Consider the following 22,530-nt stretch of genomic DNA (forward strand, 5'->3'; position numbering starts at 1 on the left):
TTGCGAACGTCCTTCATGAATGCCCCCAGCGATGAAAATTCGAACCAAGAAAAGGCGGCAACTTGTGTTTTTGTCCAGTGTTTTCAATTTTATTAAGTTCCGATTAAGATCCTCCTACAACCATTTTACACGTGTCGTAATTATTACCGAATGATCATAGCGTCACACACTTCCCACATTTAGTTTATCTCGACCACATAATTTAATCCAAATCCACGTCAACAGCGCTTGCATTTGCGGTAGTCGCCTCAGTGTCCTCATCGTCGTCGTCGAATCCTTGGAAAAACTGATTGATCAAATCGGCAAACAGCCCGCCACCACTACTGTTTGGTGCTTGTGGCGGCGGTGCATTGAAATAGAAAACGGCAATTTTTTGCAAATATTTCTCGTATGAAGGATCTCTGGCTAGTGACGGCTTATACAATTCACACAATGTCCGAAAAATGTTCAATTTACCGGTGTCTATCAACTTCAGCAGATAAAATACAAAATTCAATAAAGGCATTGTAAATGGTGGTTCGCTGGTCGTTATGACTGGATGATGTTTTGTGTAGGTTTCAAAGGTTTGAACGGCAGAACTTTTTTCTTTCAAGCACAATTGTTGCAGTACCTGGAACGAGATGATTGGTCGTCAGTGGTTTATGTTTAAAGGGTAAGAATTTCTGTGTCGGCTTAGGACTCGGAACAGGTCAGGTGACGTCAGGTTTAACGTGACCTGAAACCTGAAATTTGAAAATCAAAATTTTCTCGGTTACAGTCACATCAGGTTTGGTTCGATTTTTGCTGAGCAACCCTGCACAAAATCGAGTTTTTGCAATTAAGTAGGACCTACATGACCTGTTCCTTCGAGTCCGCCGTTCGTTCTCATGACGCCGAGATTTTATGATTATTTTACGGTAGATTATTGAATCGTCAGATATGCGGCTGACGGAACAAAATGGTTAAACCGATTGCAGCAGATAGTTGGACATTTGTTGAGGTGTGAGATCTTTTAGAGGAAGGAAATGCATTTCAGAGTCACCGACCATCGCAGGTCTTACTTTTGAGGAAGTGATTTCCTGCCTGATTGATTGTGTTGGTAATTGATGCGATGCACATGTCCTCACTTTTCCAAGGTCATCTTACTTGAAGGTCTTGTTGCGCACAATGAACTGATTCGTTTGAAGGCTTCCTCAGATCTCACCACCAGATAACCTCAACAATGAATCTGCTGGTTTTGCTGCAACTCGCCGACGACGAGTTATTGATTGAAAAGAGACAAAAAATGGATTTTCCATCGAATGGAAAATACCGCCGAATAAACGTACCTCGGATGGTAGGCTTATTCGGCGGTGCATTTTGTTCAATGTGAAATGAATTATCTTTTCTTTTTTCCGAGACATTTTTGCTCGGTGACCCACGTTTTTTGCATCTAACATTCCCTAAGTTCCCTATGTTAAAGAAATTTTTTTATTTTCGTTGAACAAAGTTAAGCCGCCGAATGTTCACCGAATGGATTTACGCTAACAAATGTGTACGTACCACCTGAGCTATAAAAAGGTCAATTTCCGACGAGTATCCTTTCAACTGGCTCAGTTCAACGAGCATTTTGCCACAACCAGTTCCATCGCGGGACAACAAATAGTGATGACGTGCTTGCTCTAAATTTTCTTCCGTCCAAAACATCGAGGCAATTATTTTATGCATTAACGGATGGCCCATTTTGTTATTTGACACCTCACTGCTCCATTTCACTGACCGGGCCTAAAAACAATTGCGAACAATTGAGTTTTTCGGTTTAAATCGGTAAAATCAATCCCATCGGTGCATCCGCAACTCACCAGTAACGTTTCCCGTTCGACGATGTTCGGAGTGATTTTGCTTATCAAGAGACCTAGCCGCTGAATCCATAGCTCGTAGTCGGCAACATTTTTCGCCTTTTCCAATGTATCGACTACGAGTAGACCGAGATCTGCACCACTACCATACTGTTCGCTGACTAGAAACCTCATGGCCCCTTTGAACAACAATTCCAAACAGTCACTGTACCGCTTTTGTGACAAATATCGAAAATACAATGTGCGATACATTTGATGTGCTTCATAATAATCGCCAGACTGGAAGGATAATTCTAACTTTGCTAGTACTCTACTAACGCCGCGACTAGCGGCTTTTGAATCCGGCACTTCTGTATTTTCCATTGATTGCAATTGAATCACAAAAAGAAATTCATCTGATCGGAACGTTGTCGGAGCTGGAGTTTTAGTTTTTATTATAATTTTTTTTTTCTTTATATTTTCTATATAAAATGTGTGTTGTGACACTTCGAATTGGCAAGTGGTAACGACTAGTCGACTTTTTTTTTGTTACGTTGAATTCGTTGAATTTCAATATACGAACTGCGGATAGTATACCAATAATATACCACAAAGTGGTAAGTGGTAACAGTGCTACATTAACATCGAAAATACCTACAGTTCTCCAATTAAATTAATTAAAATCTGATTCTTTTTGTAAAAAAAACTCTGGAACGAGCAGAACAGTCCGTATGATCTGGAATTTTGATTACCTTCCACAAACCCCGTCAAACAAATCGATAAACATTGTAAATGCAAATTTAACCGATTTCTGGGATACAATTGGAAATTTCCGATCATACTGACTGTGCTGCTCGTATCAAAGATTTTTTTTAAAATTAAATCAGATTTTAATTAATTTAATTTAAGAAGTTCAGGCGTTTAACGAGTATTATCCCAGTATACCAGCTGGTAATCGGTCAAATGAATTGGTTACATCCAGTGTGTACACGGAAATTTAACTTGACCAAACAAAAAAACCGAAAAATCTGCTTTTGGTATACCCAACGAATCGTTTTTATCCTTAATGCATTTTCCACTTGAGTCGATGGTTTCTATGGAAAAATGTCAAAATATTACGAAAGACCGAAAAGAACCAAATGCCAAAAAGAGTTCAGTTTTGAAAACATGAAAATTTCTTAAACAAAAAATTTGTAGTGACTCGCAGCGATACAATGGAAGTATTTCAAACGGACAAATATTACATTTTCGTCAAACAAGAGAAGAGTCTTTGGTGGAACCGAAAAACTTCCGAATTCACCCTTAAATCGGGTAAATTTCCAATTGGATTTGATGTGTTTTGTTGAGCGATTTTTGTTTTGTTTTTGTTTTTTCACTTTGTTTTGATGTTTTTGATTGTGTTCATTTCCGTGTTTTGTTTTTTTTTCACCAGGATGGGACTTATCTTGTGTTGGTGATATTGAGTGCATAGGAGTGTGCGGTGGAATTATTGGAATAATTTCGTTGCCAGGCGTATACGATCCGCATTTGATTGTAATTAAGGAATCGACAGCGGTAGGCGTTTTATATCCGCCCCATTTGGTTTACAAAATCAAAAGTATTTGCATGCTGAGCGATGATGAACCGGATGCATTACTGGCAAATTGTCCAAGGCACAATACTGTCAGGTAAGAGCAGAGGCAGCGGATTTTTGTTTTTGATTCCGATGAACCGAGAAGGTGTTGAGTTTCAAAATGTGAATACAAAGGTAGACAGAACGAACCTGAAATCCGATACCGTGAACAATAATGTGAACGTGAAATGCAATATTGCACTGTCTGTAGAAGTAGACAAACCTATAGATTGGACTGAGTATAAATTGTCGTAATTTTAAATGTGATGATGTTCAGCAGGACTTTAGTTTTGTTACGGAGTAAAGATTGGTAAACCTTTCAACCCTTCGATTTCATTCTAGAGACCTCGAGAAGTTACTATGTTGGGACCTAAGATTTGTAAATTTAGCTTTCAACTTCGCTTGTTTACATTACCTCGGTCATTAACACTCAACACTCTTGTTATGGATCATTGGCCGTCCATTCAACTCTCTTTTTTTTAAATCTTAAACACCTTTCAGACCAACTTCCAGCTCGCCGGTCAAGTCACGTTTACTCGAAGGCACCAACATCGTCAACAAATCCATTTGGGGTGCCGTCAAAAGTGCCGGCAGCACCATTAAAAATACCACCCAACAAGCGGCTGCTCTGGCATCCAACCAGATGAAATCAACCGTTGGAATAAAGGATCCAACTCGGGTGGAGAAACGAATCACAGACGAATTCCATAAAATCTTTGACGACACGGACAGTTTCTATTATTGTTTGGACGGCGACATAACAAACAATTTACAGCGGCGACAAGATCAAGCGCAGGATGATCGATTTTTCTGGAACAAGTACATGCTGAAGGATATCTTTCAGTTGGGCGACGAGTCGTGGATATTGCCAATCATACAGGGATTTGTGCAGATGGAACAGTGTGTCATTGGCAACGAATGTTTCACATTGGCCTTGGTGTCACGTCGGTCTCGGTACCGAGCTGGAACAAGGTATGTCTAGTCGGGGAGATTTTTTCGATTGTTTCTTATGTTAATTCGTTCTTTATTCGAAATGACAATCAGGTACAAACGAAGAGGTGTCGATGAAAATGGCAATTGGTCAGTAAATTTGTTTACCTAAATGATGGCAAGACAATTGTCACCAAGTCGCTTAACATTTCAGTGCTAACTACGTCGAAACAGAGCAGATTTTATCCTTTCACCAACATCAGATGTCATTCACTCAAATTAGAGGTTCGGTGCCAGTGTATTGGAGTCAGCCAGGATACAAATACAGACCGCCACCTAGATTGGACAAAGGTTTGGGAATTTGAGTTTCGTTTAATTGTTTGAAAAGGACGATTCCAACGTTCCTAGTCGTTGAGTCAGTTTCCAATGATATCAGTGATTCCATCAAAGATTAGCTCTCAGCTTTCTTTTCCTTGCGAATTCCGATGTGCGCTGTTGTTAGTCATGGCAGTAATTTCGTTTCGTGAAACGTTCCAACAATCACTGCCACTGTTCGAGTATTCCATAATAATCCAAAGAATGTTCTGAAGCAGTTGAGGGGCTTCACCTCCAATAACTTTTAATATCTTTGTGAGCTTGGGGCCTTTACGGATTGACATTCACCCGAATAGAGTGATATGTAGTGTCTTGCCATTAACGTTGTTAATAGAAGTACTCGATATGTACAGACGACGGGGAAGGTGGCTATAATATGATAATTTGGCTGGCATACTAATGCCAATGAATTTATCTTCCACCAGACGAAAACGAGACCCAATTGGCGTTCCAAAAACATTTCGACCAGGAGCTCAGTATCTACAACAACGTCTACATTATCAATCTGGTCGAACAATGCGGAAAAGAGAAGGTGATTTTCGATGCGTATGGTAATCACATCTTAAAGTACAACAGCGAAAAATTGCTGTACGTTACATTCGACTTTCACGAATACTGGTAATGGGCGTCCCGCCGCTGATTCAATTTTTTTTTTGAACGAAACTAACCAAAAAATATAATGTTTTCCAGTCGTGGTATGCGCTTCGAAAATGTGTCCGCACTCATCGAAGCATTAGCACCAGAAGCCGGTGCGATGGGATTTTATTGGAAAGATTCCCGTGGTCACATTTGCGTACAAAAGTCCGTTTTCCGTGTCAATTGTATGGACTGTCTGGATAGGACGAATGTGGTGCAAACGGCTATCGGCAAAACGGTTCTGGAGTCGCAACTTGTTAAATTGGGGCTCGCGCCGCCATACACACCGATACCCGAGCAATTGAAAACTCCGTTTATGGTGCTGTGGGCGAATAATGGTGATGTGATCAGTCGACAATATGCGGGAACTAACGCTTTGAAGGTAATGGCTTGGGTGGTGAATTTTTCTGATGATTTGTTGAACGAGAAAAAAAAAACGTTTACTTGCAGGGTGACTACACACGAACTGGTGAAAGGAAGTTCACCGGTCTGGTCAAAGATGGAATGAATTCGGCTAATCGGTGAGTATTTCCGTTGCTAACATACAAACACAAGTCAGAATTATACTTCAATCACCTGCCGCTTTCTATACTAAGTCGTGTGGATATTTCGGTCACGGCAGTTTTGCTACTCGTATCTGTCGAGAGAAAATATTTTTTTGCTTCCCATTCTTCATTGGATCGACAGCAGAGTCCGTGTAAGGGCGTAAATAACAAAGATTTCTGATCAACTGCGGTTTTGTGTTTTCTGGTCAGAGAATTTGAGGAAATTTCTTCATTTTTCGAATTCGAAGGACCAGTCATACTACCGAAACTGCAGTCAAACCGACTTCTCATCTTTGTCGGCTGTTTGAAAGTACTTGGATAGGAAATACTTTGCCCATTACGATGCCGACGCTCACCTGATCCTCTTGACGTTAACCTTTTTTCTACTTCAAATTTCCGCGTTCCATTCCACGGTGTGCTTTCAGCTTTCTATAACATTCTCATTGTATCCAATCACTTTCCACCAGTAGCAAAGTTTTGTTTTTAAATTCAATTCAAAAGCCGTAACCATTTTACCAATCGTATCATCAATCCCATACGCAGCTACATCATTCAACATTTCGTTGACTCGTTTCGTCAGAGCATTATCGATCTAATGCTTGGCAATCTAACACATCCATCTGAACTGAAAGAAGATGATGTGTTGAGTACGGTGGCAGCTGTTGCCGAAACTGCACTGATTCCTTCCTTTCCCGCACCGACGCATCAAATCTACGCTAATGGCGTGTTTGGCAGCGAACTCCGTTTGGCCGAAGATTTATTTTGTCTCACAAGGTCGGTGGGACTAGAAAACAATAGTTTTAAAATCACAAAAAGAAATGAATGGAAACATGAAGCACTTCTGAGCGCCTGAGGTGCGCTGTATCGACAGACTAATTTTGAATTTTCCAATTTTGCAATTGCAGTTACTATTTGGCTCGATTTAAGGACACGTATCGACAGGCGACGGTGGACCTAATGTTAGGAAATCAAGTTTCAGCTGATTCACTGATTGCATTGGGCGGAAATACAGCTGTCGATGATACGGATTCTCTGATTGAAGGTGCTGAACATGCTCGATTATTGGTGGAAGATTGTCGTCGATTGCTACTCGGCTCTGCCCAATATCCAGTTGGTGCATGGGGACTAATCGATGCAGATCCAACGTAATTATAACGCTTGAAGACTTCTCACTGACCGATCCTTTCATAAAACAATGAATTTCAGTACCGGAGATCCAAACGAAACAGAAGTCGACTGTATACTGCTGTTAACAGACGAATTCTACCTCGTCGCCGAGTACGATTCCCATTTGGACAAAATTATTCGGTTCGAAAAGGTTCCGCTACAAACTGTCACGTTGATTGAATTTGGTTTGGTGCAGCAATCGAAAATGTTCCAATCCGGAACCATTTCACATCTGTGTATTCGATTAAATTATGCAGTCGACGGTGCTGATGGTTATTTCCACATGTTTCGATCACCGAATATCCGGTTCTTCAATAATGTAGCGGTTGTGATTAATACACAGGACGAAGTTATGGGTAAGTTGGCATCGATTACCTGCAGCCAGTACATTATACCGCTCTGTCAATGTTTCAGAATCACTGCTGGCAATTATCGAGATATTTCGTATTGCATTGGAGAACTGTGGTAAGAAAGACGTGAAAATTGTATCGGCTGGAACATTGCAACGAAGGAAAAGTAAAGTTCCCGCACTGGATGTGCCAAAGGTATGGAGTTTTGAGAGACAGTTTCTTAATGCATGCTTTCCATGTCTGAGAAAATAAAACTGACTGAGCTTTCGACAATGTCTATGCTGATGTTGAACGAGGTTTTACCCTCGCTTTAAGATTTTCCGATACGATAGAAAGGGGAGCTTAAATTGTACTCATGCAAAACAGTGTCAGTACCACACTGGTTTACTTTCCGATGTGTTGAAAGGTTCCAATATATTTCTTTCGTGCTTGATAGCTTTGAAAGACTTTCGGGAAGGGAATACCAACCTCAGCCGTTGCCACTATTAATTGAATTTCACAAAAATTATTCATTCCAGACCAGAGCAAAAATTTATTTAATGAATTATCTCAGAATTCATTGGTCGGTAACCACTCAAAATAATGTCACATGCTCAAAAGCCTCCCAGCGGATCAGACTGCTTTTTTCAAATTTTAATAAGAGCTTTAGCGTGCGTAAAAATAAGAGCATATCACGAAAACCAGCCGAAAAGATGCTGCATTCAATTCTGCTTCGTGAACTCTCTCACTGACGTACATTCAGTATGTTTTCACGGATCGGAACTAGTTCAAAATTGTCAAATTTCGCAGCAACTGGTAGTTTCTCTAAAATTTATGGCGACAGAATTTTCTCCATTTTGTGGACTTTGTGTGATTATTACTCGTGTCCTGATTATTCGACGACACGAGTGTCGATTACTTTCTGAAGAAACAGCGAGTTCCTAAAGAAACTATGAGTACTGTCGATTGCCTCGAGAACTACAACTCTTCGGGGCTACAGCGCCTCAAAAATTATGATTCCTCAATTTTTCGAGAGGAAAACCTGATCGCAGATTTTAAAAAAAAATTCGTTGGTTGTGAGGCTATTAACATTTTAAATCGTTGATTCGTTAACTAGCAAGTTTAAAGCGTAAATTCCCGGCCCCAAACTCTAAACTTACGTTAATAGATTTATCAAGCTTCGTTTGAACTTTCGTTGCCCCTACCATCTTCAGTTACTTTCTTTTCACTGTTTCTTATGCTTTCTATATGCACCTGCCTTCCTCGTGCTTCTTCTTCTCAAGATAAATTATTTTTTAATTCAAATTACTAAGTGCCCACCTGCTCTGCCTATTAGTTAGACTTCCATATTTTCAGGGAATACCTCGTAATCTATCCGAATCTCAATTACTGCACATCGGTTCCAAGGCTCTAAGCAACGTAGCCGGTCAATTCTCAAAATTAGGACAAAGTTTAAAGTCAACCACAAAGAAACCAAAAAACACCAATCCACCCACCGTATACAGTCAACAGAATACATTCACTGCGCACAATCAACCCACAGCCGATAGCGAAGTGGAACCGGCTCAATTTACCGTTGGATCGTCTGGAAAAACCAACAGCGACACATCGGATTCCGACGATAATGATTGTAGCATCTACGAACCGGACGTTAACGATCTGGTGCAGGAGAATCCCATTTACAATGAAAACACTTTTTTACCGAGTGTCGGCATTGTAATGGGATCGAATGATGCGGCAACAGCAACGGCAACGGCAAAGGTCAATTCACTGGAAACCAAAGACAACGTTGCCAAACTATCGTCGGATGTATGTACGATGTCAATTTCATCGGTTACGGATTATGTGACGATGCCGGCTGGCATGCTAGAAAATGCATCTCCCATACGGTCACGAAGTCCAGCACCAGAAATTCGTGTTCAAAATATTGGGGAAAATGAGAGTCTAGCGCATTCCGGCGGACAGTCGTTTAGTCACAGTGCACACGAGATGAGAACGGATGCCATTGACAGCAGGTTTCTAACTGTTGAAACACTTTAATTTGGGTCCATTTCTAAACACTGTTCTTGTGCTCTTTAGATCAATGACTCAGCAGAAGGATCTGTCGTTGAATTTAAGCAGTTCACAGAGTGAAAATGCGCTGAAGCAACTGAAAACGTTGACCAGTCCGTTGTCAAAATTGGCGAAAGGCATGCAAAATTTTGGAATGAATCTGGATCCGAGGAAGATTACAGTCAAAGTAAGTGATTTTGTCAGTTTTGTTTTCCTTACAGTCAGAGGCAGTGAAATTTCAGCAATAAATTTGCTTCGGCTGTTTTTCAGCTGGTCCAAATAATCAATCAAAACTGATTATACGGTTGAATCTGCTACACACACGCGCGTGCTAGTGATAAAACAGTTTTGATTAGTTGTGTGGATCAGTTGAAGATCATGCTGGAATTTCACTGCCTCTAACTGCATGTGTCGTAATGTTGTTCGAATGCATCTGAAATGAAGAGACAGAATTGAAGTTGTAAAATAACATAATCCTCCAACAGTATTCGTCTGTTCGTCGAAAGTTTTGTCTTCTCTACGCCTTTAACTCTTCACCTTTACGTTCTTTGAAGAATTGAACAAGTTTCTAAAATTTATTAAATTCATGAAATCAATCCGATAAATTTCTAGAATGTGAGGTTTCCAACACAAACCGAAAGTGAGTTTTGGAACTACATTCCGTTAACAAAATCTCCTTCACACGTGACTGGTATCTCAAACACGCGACGGAAGGCATTTCTTTAACAAATTTACAGTGAAACTCAACCAAATTTGCATCGACATTTGCTTCAGCTGGTTGACCAGCTGGATCACTCACACAAACATACCCTTTGCTTATACGGTTTTCACAAGCACGTGCGTGGTAGTGGTAAAATAGGATAACTATAAGCAGTGTGTTTGTATGAGAGAACTAACTGGTAAAACAACTGAAGCAAATTTCAATACAAAGTCGGTTAACTTTAACTGTATATCAATCCCACTTGATTTTACAGGTAAAGCTTAGGAAGTAATCGTAATTCGACGATTTTATCAGCACAACAACATCGAACGTTGGACTAATAAAATCAATGAACTACGACTTTCTCAGCTCAAAAACTCACTTGCGTATCACCTTTCAAGGCGCCACGGAACATTAACATTTTTACATTTTTGACCCCAATACCTGGGTAAAACAAGAGTATTGGAACCGAACCGAAATTTTTCGTCTGAGGTTTCACTGCAACACGACTTATGTCTGAAAGTGTTGCCTTTTGAGAGTCTAATATATGTTTGTGGTAGGCATTCGGTCCATTGTTGCAATACGATCAGAAAAATAAGTTAAAAATCCTGCAGCCTTTCTCAATATTTCGCAAAAGACTTTTTCCGAATATGTTTCATTGACTCTTATCTTCTAGAAGAATAAAAGTGTTTTTCTAGTAATTAAAAATAGATGTCCAGGAACTTGATGCTATATGTAGCTCATATTGGCTTAATAAATATTCCCCATCCTGCAGCGCCAGTTCTCAGGAATTTTTTCTTGAGAATTCTTCAAGAATTTCAGGAGCCTTCGAGAATTTTCAAGAGTTTCAGTTTCAAATAGTTTCAAAAATTTAAATTCCCGAAAATTCTTGATCGTCGAAATTTTTCAAGAATTTGTAGAATTTCCAAGAATTTCTAAAAGAAACAATATCACGCAAATAGCCCAACTATCCTATTCATCTTTCCTTTCCACGTCGTCATTTTGAATAACCAGTCAAATTTCCGTTAATATTTACAGTCGCCAGTAAGTCATCAAGCTGATGAGGTGCGCGAAAATGAACGAGATAAGTTGCAAGAGATGTGGGACGCCAGTAAATGTAAAACTAAATTAATTGCTTTGTAAATTATTATTCCATTTTTCGTTTTGTTTATAATATTCCGGCTCGCCGGTCGTATTCGCAGTATTTTGTTTATATGTTTAAAAAAATTCATTAATCTCACATCAACGCAATCCCCCAGGCTTATTATTATATAAATTAGAACGAAAGTGAAAAATGTCAGTGACTAAGTTAATTGTTTAATGAAATTGTAAAGCAATATTATACGCCCAGTATGTAGATAAAATCCGCGAACATTTAGCAATTAGATTAGGTATACGGTTTAGTAAGTGTGTATATTTAGCGAATAGTTTACCAGTTTTTTATAGCACATTTTTTTCTTAAGTACACTTTGTAAGTACCATCGACACGATGGATCAATTATTATGCCTTTTGCTTCGTACGTAGGTGATAGAAGGAGTGAAATGTTTGTGTGTGTATGGTACGAAAATTTTCAATTTATTTCCTTCGGTATACAACAACATCAACTCAACATGTTGGTTTTATGCGATCTTGTAATTCTAGTGATTTATTCTCCCAGATAAAAATGTGAACAAAATTCCGAAATACGTGGTCGCATGGTCTCAAAACTAGGTGAACTACACAGGATTTTCATTGTCCACTCTGAACATTGTTTTTATGCAAAAATTAAAATTTCCGAACCGAATCTCTTTCAACTTCGTCCATTTTCTTGATTTTTCTGACCTATCAGTCACACAATTCACTCAAGAGTCTACTTGCTGTATTGCAACCATAACATGATATGGTATCATAACAAACTTAAGATCGTAGGCTAAGTGACTAATAGAATTCTGACGAAAACTTTGTCCAAGTCCTCTCTGAAAATACAATAGCTTTGACCACATATTTCGGAACTTTTGTGACCTACATTTTTACCAGGGCGGACCTAGTGAATTAAACATCCCTTAAGCAGTAGGTTGTTTCATCAGATTTTTTATAGCTGAATATGGAACTTAGAGTTCAATATTACATCACCTCCAACGTTTAGCTACAGAAAGAAGGGTGGCGCTGTTGTTAGATATCAGTATACCAGGGACTCATTTTGGGAAAACATTTTTAAACTTAAAAAAAAAATATCGAAATTTTCCCTATTTTCCCGAAGAATGTTTTTAGAAAAACATGGGAAAGTTTGGTAAAATTTTTGAAGGAAGTGACCAAAAGCAATACATTTTCCCAAGAATAATCGCTGGTGTAAACTAATAATTAACTTGTCGATTACTTGCAATTCTTTTAGTCTTCCTTTGGTTTTTGCTCGTCTTTCGTTAAGAGCATTCAGTTTTATTGTCATTCCATTCCATTCCGTCAAAAATTATATTTGTGTCTGCTCATCCGTTTAGTTATAAGGTGAATGACGATGAATCTTAGCACATATCGGTGGACTTAATCGATTTTTTTTTCATTTGTTCTGTTTAATAAAGACAATTTTTACTTCATTTTGATGTGTGACCTTACTAAAATAATCTCTCTGCAATCAGTTCTTAGTAAGAGCTTCTCACATAGCGTTAGTTTGGGTGGGGTCAACTACACCAAGATGGAGAAACCACAAAAGTTGTCGGGTCATTAGGATCATCACCACTCAAACTAAATTCTCCAAATTTCTCAAAATAAACAGGTAATTTAACAAGTGAGACTAAGTAGCATCGATGATCATAATGACCAGACAAATATCATAAAACACGACACAAATCAGAAGCCAACTGAGCAAATACTTCATATATTCGAATCAATTTGTACAAAATTCTATTACAAGACAGAAAAAAAATCAGGGGGCACACAGATTTGAACTATGGACCTCTCGATCTGCAGTCGAATGCTCTACCACTGAGCTATACCCCCACACGAATTTACACAGAAAAATGTAAGTCTAAAACCAAAAGTTGTACTACACAAAAAGAATCAAAACAAACAACTCCAACGATGATGATGGTTGTACGCGATATAATCGCACATATGGTTTAACTAAAGTACCTAGTAACTTCTTTACACAACTTTTACATTTTGTTTTCGTCATCTATAGATGTAATCAGTCATGGCAGAATTCTGATAAATAATTAAATTGTTGATGCATGAAACCATTTGTATACCTGTTCAAGCACGTCACCATATATAGATTGGTAAATTGTGTTGGATCGCGGGGGTGTATCAATTGTCGCCGAATTTGTTCGTAAAGTGACTTTAAATAATTTGGTAATTCATGCGGTCATAGAGATTCTCAAGACGTGTGAATCCGCATCATCTTTGACGGTGAATATAGAGAAACACCTGTCTTTTAAAGTTTGTGTTTCAGAGGTTTCAGGCCTGCATTGCATTTTCTATAACGAACGATAAAAGTCATCCGAACAAATGTACATTTGTTACGTCGACAAACTGCTCCCATTTCTATCGTTTGTTACATTTTAGTACCGATAGAAGGTTCACTTCGTCATTTACCTTGTACATACATTGTTTGAGTTTTCTCTACCTACAAAATCTCTTAGAGCTTTCGTTTTACTTCAAACTGGTTAATCGTGAAACTCTTTATAATTCGATTGTTCAAATCAAAATCAAAACTAGCAACAAATAAATCGATTTGTCCGTTATTATGTACTTTGATCACTTTGATGGATTTATTGATTTAATTGCCGACATCACATATGTTTTCTATAAGTTTATGGACTACGCGATTCCACTCGAGCTTGAAAAAGTTTCTCGTAAAAATCGAAGTGACACTTTTGTACACGAAGAAGGTTTGTACCTTCAGACCAAAATAAAATTAAGTGAACGGAGAGCATAACGAAAATTCTCCTAATGATTACACGCACAAGAAGCTCAAAATAATCTTCCTCGTTTAAAATGTTACCTGATCTGTCTTTAAAGTACCTGTTCCCTATGGATGAAATTTGCGTCGCTCCCGTGGTCACAAAACTTTGTGCGGTGAAATCGTTTGAACAAAGAACCTTCGAAACATCCAAATTCAAATAGTCAGACTGTTTCTATATCCTGGTATTGCAGTTGCAGCGAAATTATTGCTGTAGTTACGAGAAATCGAGGAACATCAGAAATTCTTTCAGTTAGCAGCAATGATTTGACTGCACTAACTGCACTAGAACTTAATACTTATTATTTCACTAAATTTCACAAAATTTACAAATCCATAACTTTAAGTCTGGTTTCCACTTAAAAATGTTCGCCGTAAAAGAGCACCGTGAAGGATTTCTATTGCTCTCTTACGACGAAAATTTTAAAGTGGAAATCAAGCCTTTTATAACCAAATTCTTTTTCCTCACTCGAATAACGTTGTTCAAGTAACCAAATGATTTTTAGTGAATTTGGTGAAATTTAGTGAAATATTTCTCAATATTAGACCATGGCACTGCACTAATAGGATGTAGATTTTCTGAGCTGATTTGTAAGAAGGATGTGTGTTTAAGGACTTGCCAAATAAACATTTGTGATCACTACATACGATAGATTTACAATGATTGTAAATTCAGGTTCAGCTCTGAACTATTCCAACCCTTACAACCTCACTATCCTTTGAGTAGGTTGACTTAAGAGCGATATCGCGAAAACGTCGACCAACTTTGGGACAAGGGGTCGGGACTCTGGTCGAGTTATAGCTCGTTCGATTCGTGGGACTGATGCGAGTAAAACGTAGTACTACGTTTGGCGAAATAAATTCTGTGGTTGGCGCTAGAGGGCGCGAAGTGATGGTCTGCATGAGAGTGGCAAAAATCGTTTTTGTGTGATATTTCATGTAAATAAAAAATAATCGTAAAACTTTTTTCAGCACGATTGTAGGCCTTGAAAAGACGCTTATTTTGAGTATACACACGATCATGCACATTTCGACCTGCCGGAGATATCGCCCATTTTCGGTGAAAAAAAAAGACCATTTTCCAAAGTGTCTGCCTGTCTGCAGTGACGGGATCCCGTGACATGTATATATGGGTTAGATAGCCTAGCCTCTGTACTATCATACCACGAAAAAACATCCTTGGTATTGTCTCACTGCACCAGACGGTAGGGACTTTTGTACAAATCTACCAAAAACTAGGTTATACCGTGAACTTTGAAGAGTGCTGGTTGTCCTGCCAGGCATTGGGACCTATCTAAAAGCTAAATGTTTTAATTCTGCTTTCTTTCACCTTTCCAACGATATGCTACATAATATATTTTGTGAAAATTTGTAAGCGGTAGACATATTTTTCTTGTGAGGTGTCAAGTTTCTCGGCTTCTGGTGAACCTTTGTTAGGACTCATTTTTTCGAAAGTCTCCAACTCTTTCACAAACGTTGCTAAAAGTGTGCGATTAGCAACCTACTGATGACAACTTGTCGACTTCGGGCCCTCTAGCGCCAAACACAGAATTTATTTCGCCGAACGTAGTACTACGTTTTACTCGCATCAGTCCCACGAATCGAACGAGCTATAACTCGACCAGAGTCCCGACCCCTTGTCCCAAAATGTCTGATTCTGGTCGACGTTTTCGCGATATCGCTCTTAATGGGTTTCCATTTACATAGCAAAGACGTTATAATAGAATATCTGTTAGATCTGAGATCCAACAATAGTTTGTAGGTTAGAGATGAGTGAACCTATCGAAAAATTGGACTGCCCACAGCAGATTTTTTAGTTCAGGTTGGGCTCTGGGCAACAAAATTCGGTATGCCCAATCATCTCTAATTTATGCTCTGCTTCAGGTTATCACTGATTCCTTTTTCATTTCATACATTTTGATAAGTTATATTAAGTCAACTTCGTTCAACTCTGAGTTCCATTGTATTGAACGGAATGTATAACTCCAATAGCAGAAATTCCAAAATTGCTAGAGCTCTTATAATAGAACTAAAAAAACAGTAACAGTGTAGCTTATGAGAAAATAATAAATAATAAAATTTAAAAAAAACCAAAAATAAACTTAAAAGCAAAAAAAAAAAGTTTTTGACAAAGAAACGAAAATTATGAACCAAAAAAAATTCAATTAATAAACTTATGAATTGCTATGAATGCGAGCGTTATTATTTTTCGTGCACTTAAATAATTAATTTACTGTGTGGGCACATGATTGCATTTTCTGTGCCACACGTATCCATTACTGTATAAAATCCACACAGCGCAAAGATATGAGAGAGTCCATATTTAATGGCTCACACAGAGATATCATCAAGTTTCAACGCACCGAGAACGGTATTTTTTTTTCACCCGGAGATATAATACCACTGGTGAAAGTCTGGGATTTGGTTGTGCAAACATAATTCTTATCATTTAAATGCACATTTGCTCCGCCTTTCGTCATTGTTGCGGTTGTCATAGATACCCCTCTTCTATTCCCATGTTGTTTGGGGATTTCGATATGTTATTTTCCAGTGTTTATCGTTTTCAAAATACCTGTAGATGGCTCAAAATGGTTATAACGAAATGATGATTTTAAGATTATGTTTTGTTCGGAGATGCAGAATAACATTTTGTTGGATCACCACAAAAGGATATAATATTGTTCGGACGGTGGCTGTATCGTTAATACGGAACGGTTGGTAAACTTAATGAACGTTAACTTAAGAGCTTTATTTGATGTAGTGGATTAAAACTATTGTAAATTAGAACATTTTATAGTCGCTCTGACAACACGATATGACCGAGAGTAATTTGTTTTTATTCTATAACTAGAGGGCAGAGGGCACAGTATTGTTCTTTAGTACAATTACCTTAGAAATAATGTAGGACAGAAAAAAGTGGCTTCTCTAGAAATATTGACCTCGCATTCGGCTCGGGCAACAATCTTCATTCAAGATGATTTCAACATTTTTGTGTCTTGGAAAAGAAAGAAGCTGATAATATTACCGTGGCCAAATCTTCTGTGAACTTGAAAATCGTTTCAGAAATTACTTTGGCTATCGTGTTAGCGAAGACGAATGCTACAAATTCAAGCCACTATCCCTAGTCTTTTACATTTGTTAAACGGTTCATCTTATTACATAGGCATAGGGCATTGCTTATTGTTTTCTATTGGTAACAGACTATCAGGTCAACCAAAGCGCAATGAATATTTGTGACCTAGGCAATAGATCAAAATTAATGTTATTTCTAGTCAGCTGCACTAGCTACGAGCTTCATAATTTGGGATAATATGGATGATTCTCAATTGAACTGTATATGTTGGAACTAAACATAACAAAAGTTTTCATCGGCATTTCTCACCTCCTATACCATCAAACTGAAAACTTTAAAACTCCCACGAGTGTGAAGTTTGCGGCCAGAGCGAAGCGAGTGCCGTAATTCACACGAGTCCTGCTATTTTATTCATGATTAAAGGTTTTGTGAATGTAGAATGTACCGGGGGCTTTCTTTTTGTACATAAGTGTAAGGGAAGAACGTCTACCGTACTATTTTATATTGTACCAAAGTGAAAGAGTCCTCTAATCGTTCCACATTCGCATCTTTTACTTTTGTTTAACGTTAACAATAAGAATATAAAACTCTTGATAAAACTGAATAATAGCCGACTTATACAAGTGGGAAGTCACACGAGTCCTTGTCTATTTATGATTTATTGTTGATTAAAAATCTGGCCGCAAATTTACAAGAAAATAGAGAACAGAAAAAGTGGTTTTGCTTACTCAAGCGAAGTTTTTATATCAGTTATTTGTGATGTTTCGGAAAACTAACAACGGAAAATAAAATGAAATTGATTAAAAATATATTGAAAAAATTGTCAGTCAAGGGACCTGACCCGCCCAAAAGGTAAGGCCTAGTAATTAGAAGAAGATAATCTCTTCCATGTGAATTAAGTTTTTGTTGGAGACTCGTCAATTCAATTGCAAGTTTGTAAATATCAATATGTTCTCTCTCACTCTTCCTGGCAAGCTCTCGCTCTACTCATGAGAGACATGTATTAGACATTTACAAACTTAATATTGAGTTACAATCGAATGTTCAGTGTGTTGTCACCACAGCTTTCGCAAAATCTTATAAAAATGTATCGACGACACAAAAATCATTAAAGTTGTTGCTAAGTATTTTTATTGTGCTAAAACGCTGTTATTACCATTCACGTTCTAATTTAATTTTGTATTTTAATCGTTCGGGTCGGGTTAGGTTAGGTTAGGCTGTGATGGATCGAGTTTACGAAACCGTCAAACCTCACCTCGTTGTCACATTGACAGATGGTCACAATCCTGACGGGCAGAAAAGTTACAAAATGTTTTACAGATGTGGCAGAAATATTCTTTGGTCTTACTAGGAATTTTCTGGACTTTTGATTGGCAGGCAAATTACTATTGGATCCGTTTGTTCAGGAATATGTTTCAAGTGAGATTCGAATCCTGGCGCACAGCTTGGTGTCAGTAGTGTTGGTGTAGGTATGGTAATAGTCTTGGCATAAATGTAATATGGTTGAACTTGGTCTGCAGATTTGGTCTCTTCCAAGCGTTCGGAATGGCTGAAAAATAGAAGAAAAATAATTGAGGGCAGATATAAAATCTGCATGTTTCATCACTTTACAATTTAACAAGTGGGGAGAACAGCGCACCTCCCCGTAAAATTTCGGCAATTTTTCTTATTTTGGCAATTTGAAAAAGCCAAAGTCAAAATGAGAAGAATCGCCTAGAAAATTCACCAAAATATGAAATGTCGATTCAATGTAATAAAACAAAAACCGATGCTACTACAGAGATTAAACTTCAGATATTTTCTTGATAAAATGTTTGCGTTCAGGTGCAGAATGCGTCACCTTAAGCGATGTCAGTTGTTTTAGCAATATGTACGTGGAGGGACTTGCGTCACATTTCCCTTTAAATGGTTTTTTACTGATTCAAATAAGCAACAACTACCTCGCTGGGTCATTGCGATAACATTTTGGTTTTTATTTAATAAAAATTTTGAAGTTCGTCTAAAAATAGTTTATCTGTGTAATTCAGGGCTTATTATTGAGAATTTAGTTCTGAAAAATTAAACAGTTTTTTAAAATTTCTATAAATTCCAAAAATATCTCAAACTTTTTAGACCCGTACGAAGTATTGGGGTCTTATAGGTTTACGCGTACGTTTGTAACACGTCGAATTGGACTCCCTGAGTGAGGGGAAACCTATTGTGGTTGTCCATAGATGTCAAATCAGCGAAAAAAATTGTCCGTACGTCTGTCTGTCTGCACGATAACTTGAGTAAAACACACCCGATTTCTAAAATTCTTTTTTTTCCCGTTTGGTAATGTCAAAAGAAAGGCTAAGTTCGAAGATTGACTATTTTGGGTCGCCCCCTCCTGAGCTGGGGTCCAATAAGTACTTTAGGGTTTTTCGAATATATCTCCGGACATTCAAAAGCTACACTTATAGCTACGTCAAATAAAATGTATTTACCATACCAATCGGCAAAAAAAAAGTTTTTGGAAATCGGATGACCGACTCGTGAGTTAGACCCCTTGGTGTGAACCAGGCACAGGGTGGCAAAATTTGAACATATTTCGTCTTTTTGCTTTATTAGATAGGTATTGACCGTACCAATCAGGAAAAAAAAATTATGAAATTATGTTCACCGGAGCGTGAGCTGGAGTGAGCTCTTATCTGGCTACTCGGCCGTGCAGTGAACGTGGAGTATTTTGTCAATATCTCGATTAAATTTTGACAGAATTTCATGAATTTTTTTTTGTTTGAAAGGTATTAACGAATGTAAAGCGTCGGTACTATTTCTGGTCTCCTAACAAAATGGCTGCCGGCGGCCATATTGTATTTTAGTAAAAGTGATATAAAGTGGGGAAAATTGTACTTATAGAGTTTCTGTTAACATAGAAGTAATTGGTTATGAGTGTGGGGTGCTTCAGGCATTCCATATATGGACACACATATATATATATATATATAGGTAGTCATATATATAACTATATACAGCTATATTGAGCTATATAATAGCATATTCGTCTGTGAAATGTTTATTTACAGTAAAATATAGTTGTTTAAATAAGAAATTTATGAAAGTTGACTTCGTACGAGGCTGTCTATATTGCCTCCGGCAATTTATTAAAGAGTGGATAATGTAAGTGATTTTAAAGGGCGAATAGCTTTTCAGTAGAGAAGAGTATCAAGTAAGAGAAATGAAGAGTTCCACATTAGAGGCTTGTGAAACGAATAGGTGTTTTGTACGGGTCGGCGTTAGCTTTGTTTTTGAGATTTCTTTAGGAATTTTAATAATTTTTTGGAATTTTTCAGAATTAAAATTCTCAATAATAAGCTCTGGTGTAAGTAATCGCCTAATCACTTTATATAATGTGGAACTGAAATTTGAAAACATTTTTTATTTGGTTGATGTACAGAAATCGTACAACTTCGTGTATCTGTTGCGTTGTGTGTTGTGTTACAAACAGCATATTAATCCTTATAGCCCTCAGTATTTCGAACGGGGCTAACAAATTACGAAAAAGTGCTACTTTTATTGCTGGTCGTAAGTGTTGAGCTATTTCCAGAAACAGAATTATGGTCTGATCTGATATCGAGTCGATAATCTCGATGAAGATAAGGACTCAAAGAAGAGTCTCATAAAAGTCCTTCGATTCATAAAATCAACATTGTCCATACCTGTCAATACCAGTTCCCACATCAGTTGTTAATCCTGCTGAACGTCCCATTCGACTGGCTCTGAATCGTCCGGATGCATCTGCAAAATGTTTGAAAAGAAAATTTTAAGTCGAATTTTTGAATGAACAAAAACGACAGCTTGAGAAAAGTTTGTTTTCTATTCAATTAGTTTACACTTGCATGTAACTGCCGAAGCAGTTAAACAGTTTACCTCCTGCACAGGCAACACTATAAATGACAACGACTATTAGCAATGACTTCATCTTGAAAGAAGTATTCGGTAATGATTTCACTTTAGTTCACAACCAGATAATCTTATTGGTACGACAATTCAGTATTGAGTGTCAAAATGTCTAGCATTAGTATAGTATATTTTAAGAGAAATATATTTCAATTCAATGCAAATTCTAATATCGCAACATTATATAAAAGCGAGAGATACATTATTGACCTCTGACCAAAGATACTGCGTTTTGATGTGGCAGGTCGCGAAAAATTTAAATAATTTTAAATGATTCTGAGAGAAATATGAGTAGCTAATGTGCCTATGCTGGCTAGAAACTCCACATGAAGGATGCTAAACAGAATTATGATGCATTCGGGACAAAGTGGTACGGTTTTTTGAGGAAAACTCTGACTCCAGCTGATGCAGATGCGGTTTGTAAATTGTCAAGTAAATTGTAACGATTTTCGGTTCGTACGATATGAATTGATTTTTGGATTGTTGATGCTGCCCCTCTGAATGCGTCGTCTTTCACGATTTTTGGCTAGTGTTACTTGCAGGCTGAAGACAGCGGATGTTTTTGAGCTCACCTGTTCTGCCGAGCGCTTCTTAAAAGGAGCGATCCTTTGTTTGAGCGGACTTAAGTCGACCGTTTGGTTGAAACCCCTGTGTCATTGTTTCTTGTATGAGGTTTTTGCCCACATTGTGCGTCGTCGTTGACGGACTAGCCGTGTCTATTGTTCGTTTATTTGAAGTTGCCTTTGTATTAACTTTCTTGAGGATTCTCCAGGACCGAAGGAAAGTGGAAGAAAGGGGAAAACCTTTCCGTTTCATTTTGTGAAAGGAGGAAATCTCTATGATCGAACGAGATTTGGTTGGCGCGGACGAAACGCCTTTGCGTAGCCTTTCGTAGAAGGAGAGATTCTCTAGAGCCGAAGGACGCCAGTGCTTTTCGCTTCTCTAGGGCCGAGGAACGCTTTTGTGTTGCCTTTCGTGAGATGGTGAGTTCTCTAGGACCGAAAAACGCCTTTGCCGTACTTTTCGTAAAGCGGTGAGTTCGCTAGAGCCGGAAAGGCCTTAGCCTTACCTTTCGAACTCTTAGGTACAAATGAAACGCTTTCTTGTCCCTAGGTTTTTGTTTTGAACGTTGTTTTTGCCGTCCAGCATCATTCTGTCCAATTTCATTCTGTTCGGTTTCGTTCTGTCCAGTGTAACCGTTCTGTTTACTATTGGACGGTTGAGGATGTTCGGTGGAATGATGTTGGACGCAATGATGTACGCACTAGCGCGGAATATAGACTTCACACTCTTCAAAACAAAAATGGCGCAACTAGGACCTTATCTACTAGGGTGGGTCGTATTTTCATTTTGTTTTGATTTTAAAAGGCTGACCACATTCTGTACTTAGAATTGAACGAGGAATCCGAAACAGAAAAAAAATAAAAAAATGATTTTTCCCTTAGGCTGATTTTTGATTTTC

The 22,530-nt window shown here is 38.1% G+C and overlaps 3 protein-coding genes and 1 non-coding gene across 5 annotated transcripts; 1 reads left to right on the top strand and 3 right to left on the bottom strand.

The window, feature by feature from the left end:
• Positions 1 to 67: 67 nt before the first annotated feature.
• On the bottom strand, positions 68 to 2,406 carry LOC119068290 (Golgi to ER traffic protein 4 homolog). Its single transcript, XM_037171828.1, has 3 exons — positions 1,821 to 2,406; positions 1,522 to 1,743; positions 68 to 610 (listed from the first exon to the last, which is right to left on the bottom strand). The coding sequence occupies exons 1-3, from the start codon at positions 2,178 to 2,180 to the stop codon at positions 203 to 205; spliced, it is 990 nt and encodes a 329-aa protein (XP_037027723.1). The 5' UTR covers positions 2,181 to 2,406; the 3' UTR covers positions 68 to 202.
• Positions 2,407 to 2,896: 490 nt separating this feature from the next.
• LOC119068291 (phosphatidylinositide phosphatase SAC2) lies at positions 2,897 to 14,652 on the top strand. Of its 2 annotated transcripts, XM_037171829.1 has the most exons (15): positions 2,897 to 3,107; positions 3,229 to 3,463; positions 3,910 to 4,380; positions 4,453 to 4,488; positions 4,553 to 4,689; positions 5,139 to 5,331; positions 5,404 to 5,731; positions 5,800 to 5,870; positions 6,438 to 6,668; positions 6,800 to 7,039; positions 7,101 to 7,417; positions 7,476 to 7,606; positions 8,747 to 9,405; positions 9,470 to 9,629; positions 11,181 to 14,652. In XM_037171829.1, the coding sequence occupies exons 1-15, from the start codon at positions 3,011 to 3,013 to the stop codon at positions 11,283 to 11,285; spliced, it is 3,411 nt and encodes a 1,136-aa protein (XP_037027724.1). In that variant the 5' UTR covers positions 2,897 to 3,010; the 3' UTR covers positions 11,286 to 14,652. The 2 variants fall into 2 exon arrangements, with proteins under 2 accessions (XP_037027724.1, XP_037027725.1); XM_037171830.1 differs by lacking the exon at positions 6,438 to 6,668 and having other exon boundaries at positions 2,898 to 3,107.
• Trnac-gca lies at positions 13,045 to 13,116 on the bottom strand. The gene has a single exon. It is a non-coding gene; the product is annotated as a tRNA-Cys (tRNA).
• Positions 14,653 to 18,269: 3,617 nt separating the features above from the next.
• Positions 18,270 to 21,179, bottom strand: LOC119068292. Its single transcript, XM_037171831.1, has 4 exons — positions 21,039 to 21,179; positions 20,828 to 20,906; positions 18,499 to 18,699; positions 18,270 to 18,436 (listed from the first exon to the last, which is right to left on the bottom strand). Coding segments are annotated over exons 1-4 (333 nt in total). The 5' UTR covers positions 21,091 to 21,179; the 3' UTR covers positions 18,270 to 18,435.
• Positions 21,180 to 22,530: the final 1,351 nt, after the last annotated feature.

The sequence above is a fragment of the Bradysia coprophila genome, assembly GCF_014529535.1.
Source record: "Bradysia coprophila strain Holo2 chromosome X unlocalized genomic scaffold, BU_Bcop_v1 contig_173, whole genome shotgun sequence".
Lineage (NCBI taxonomy): Eukaryota > Metazoa > Arthropoda > Insecta > Diptera > Sciaridae > Bradysia > Bradysia coprophila.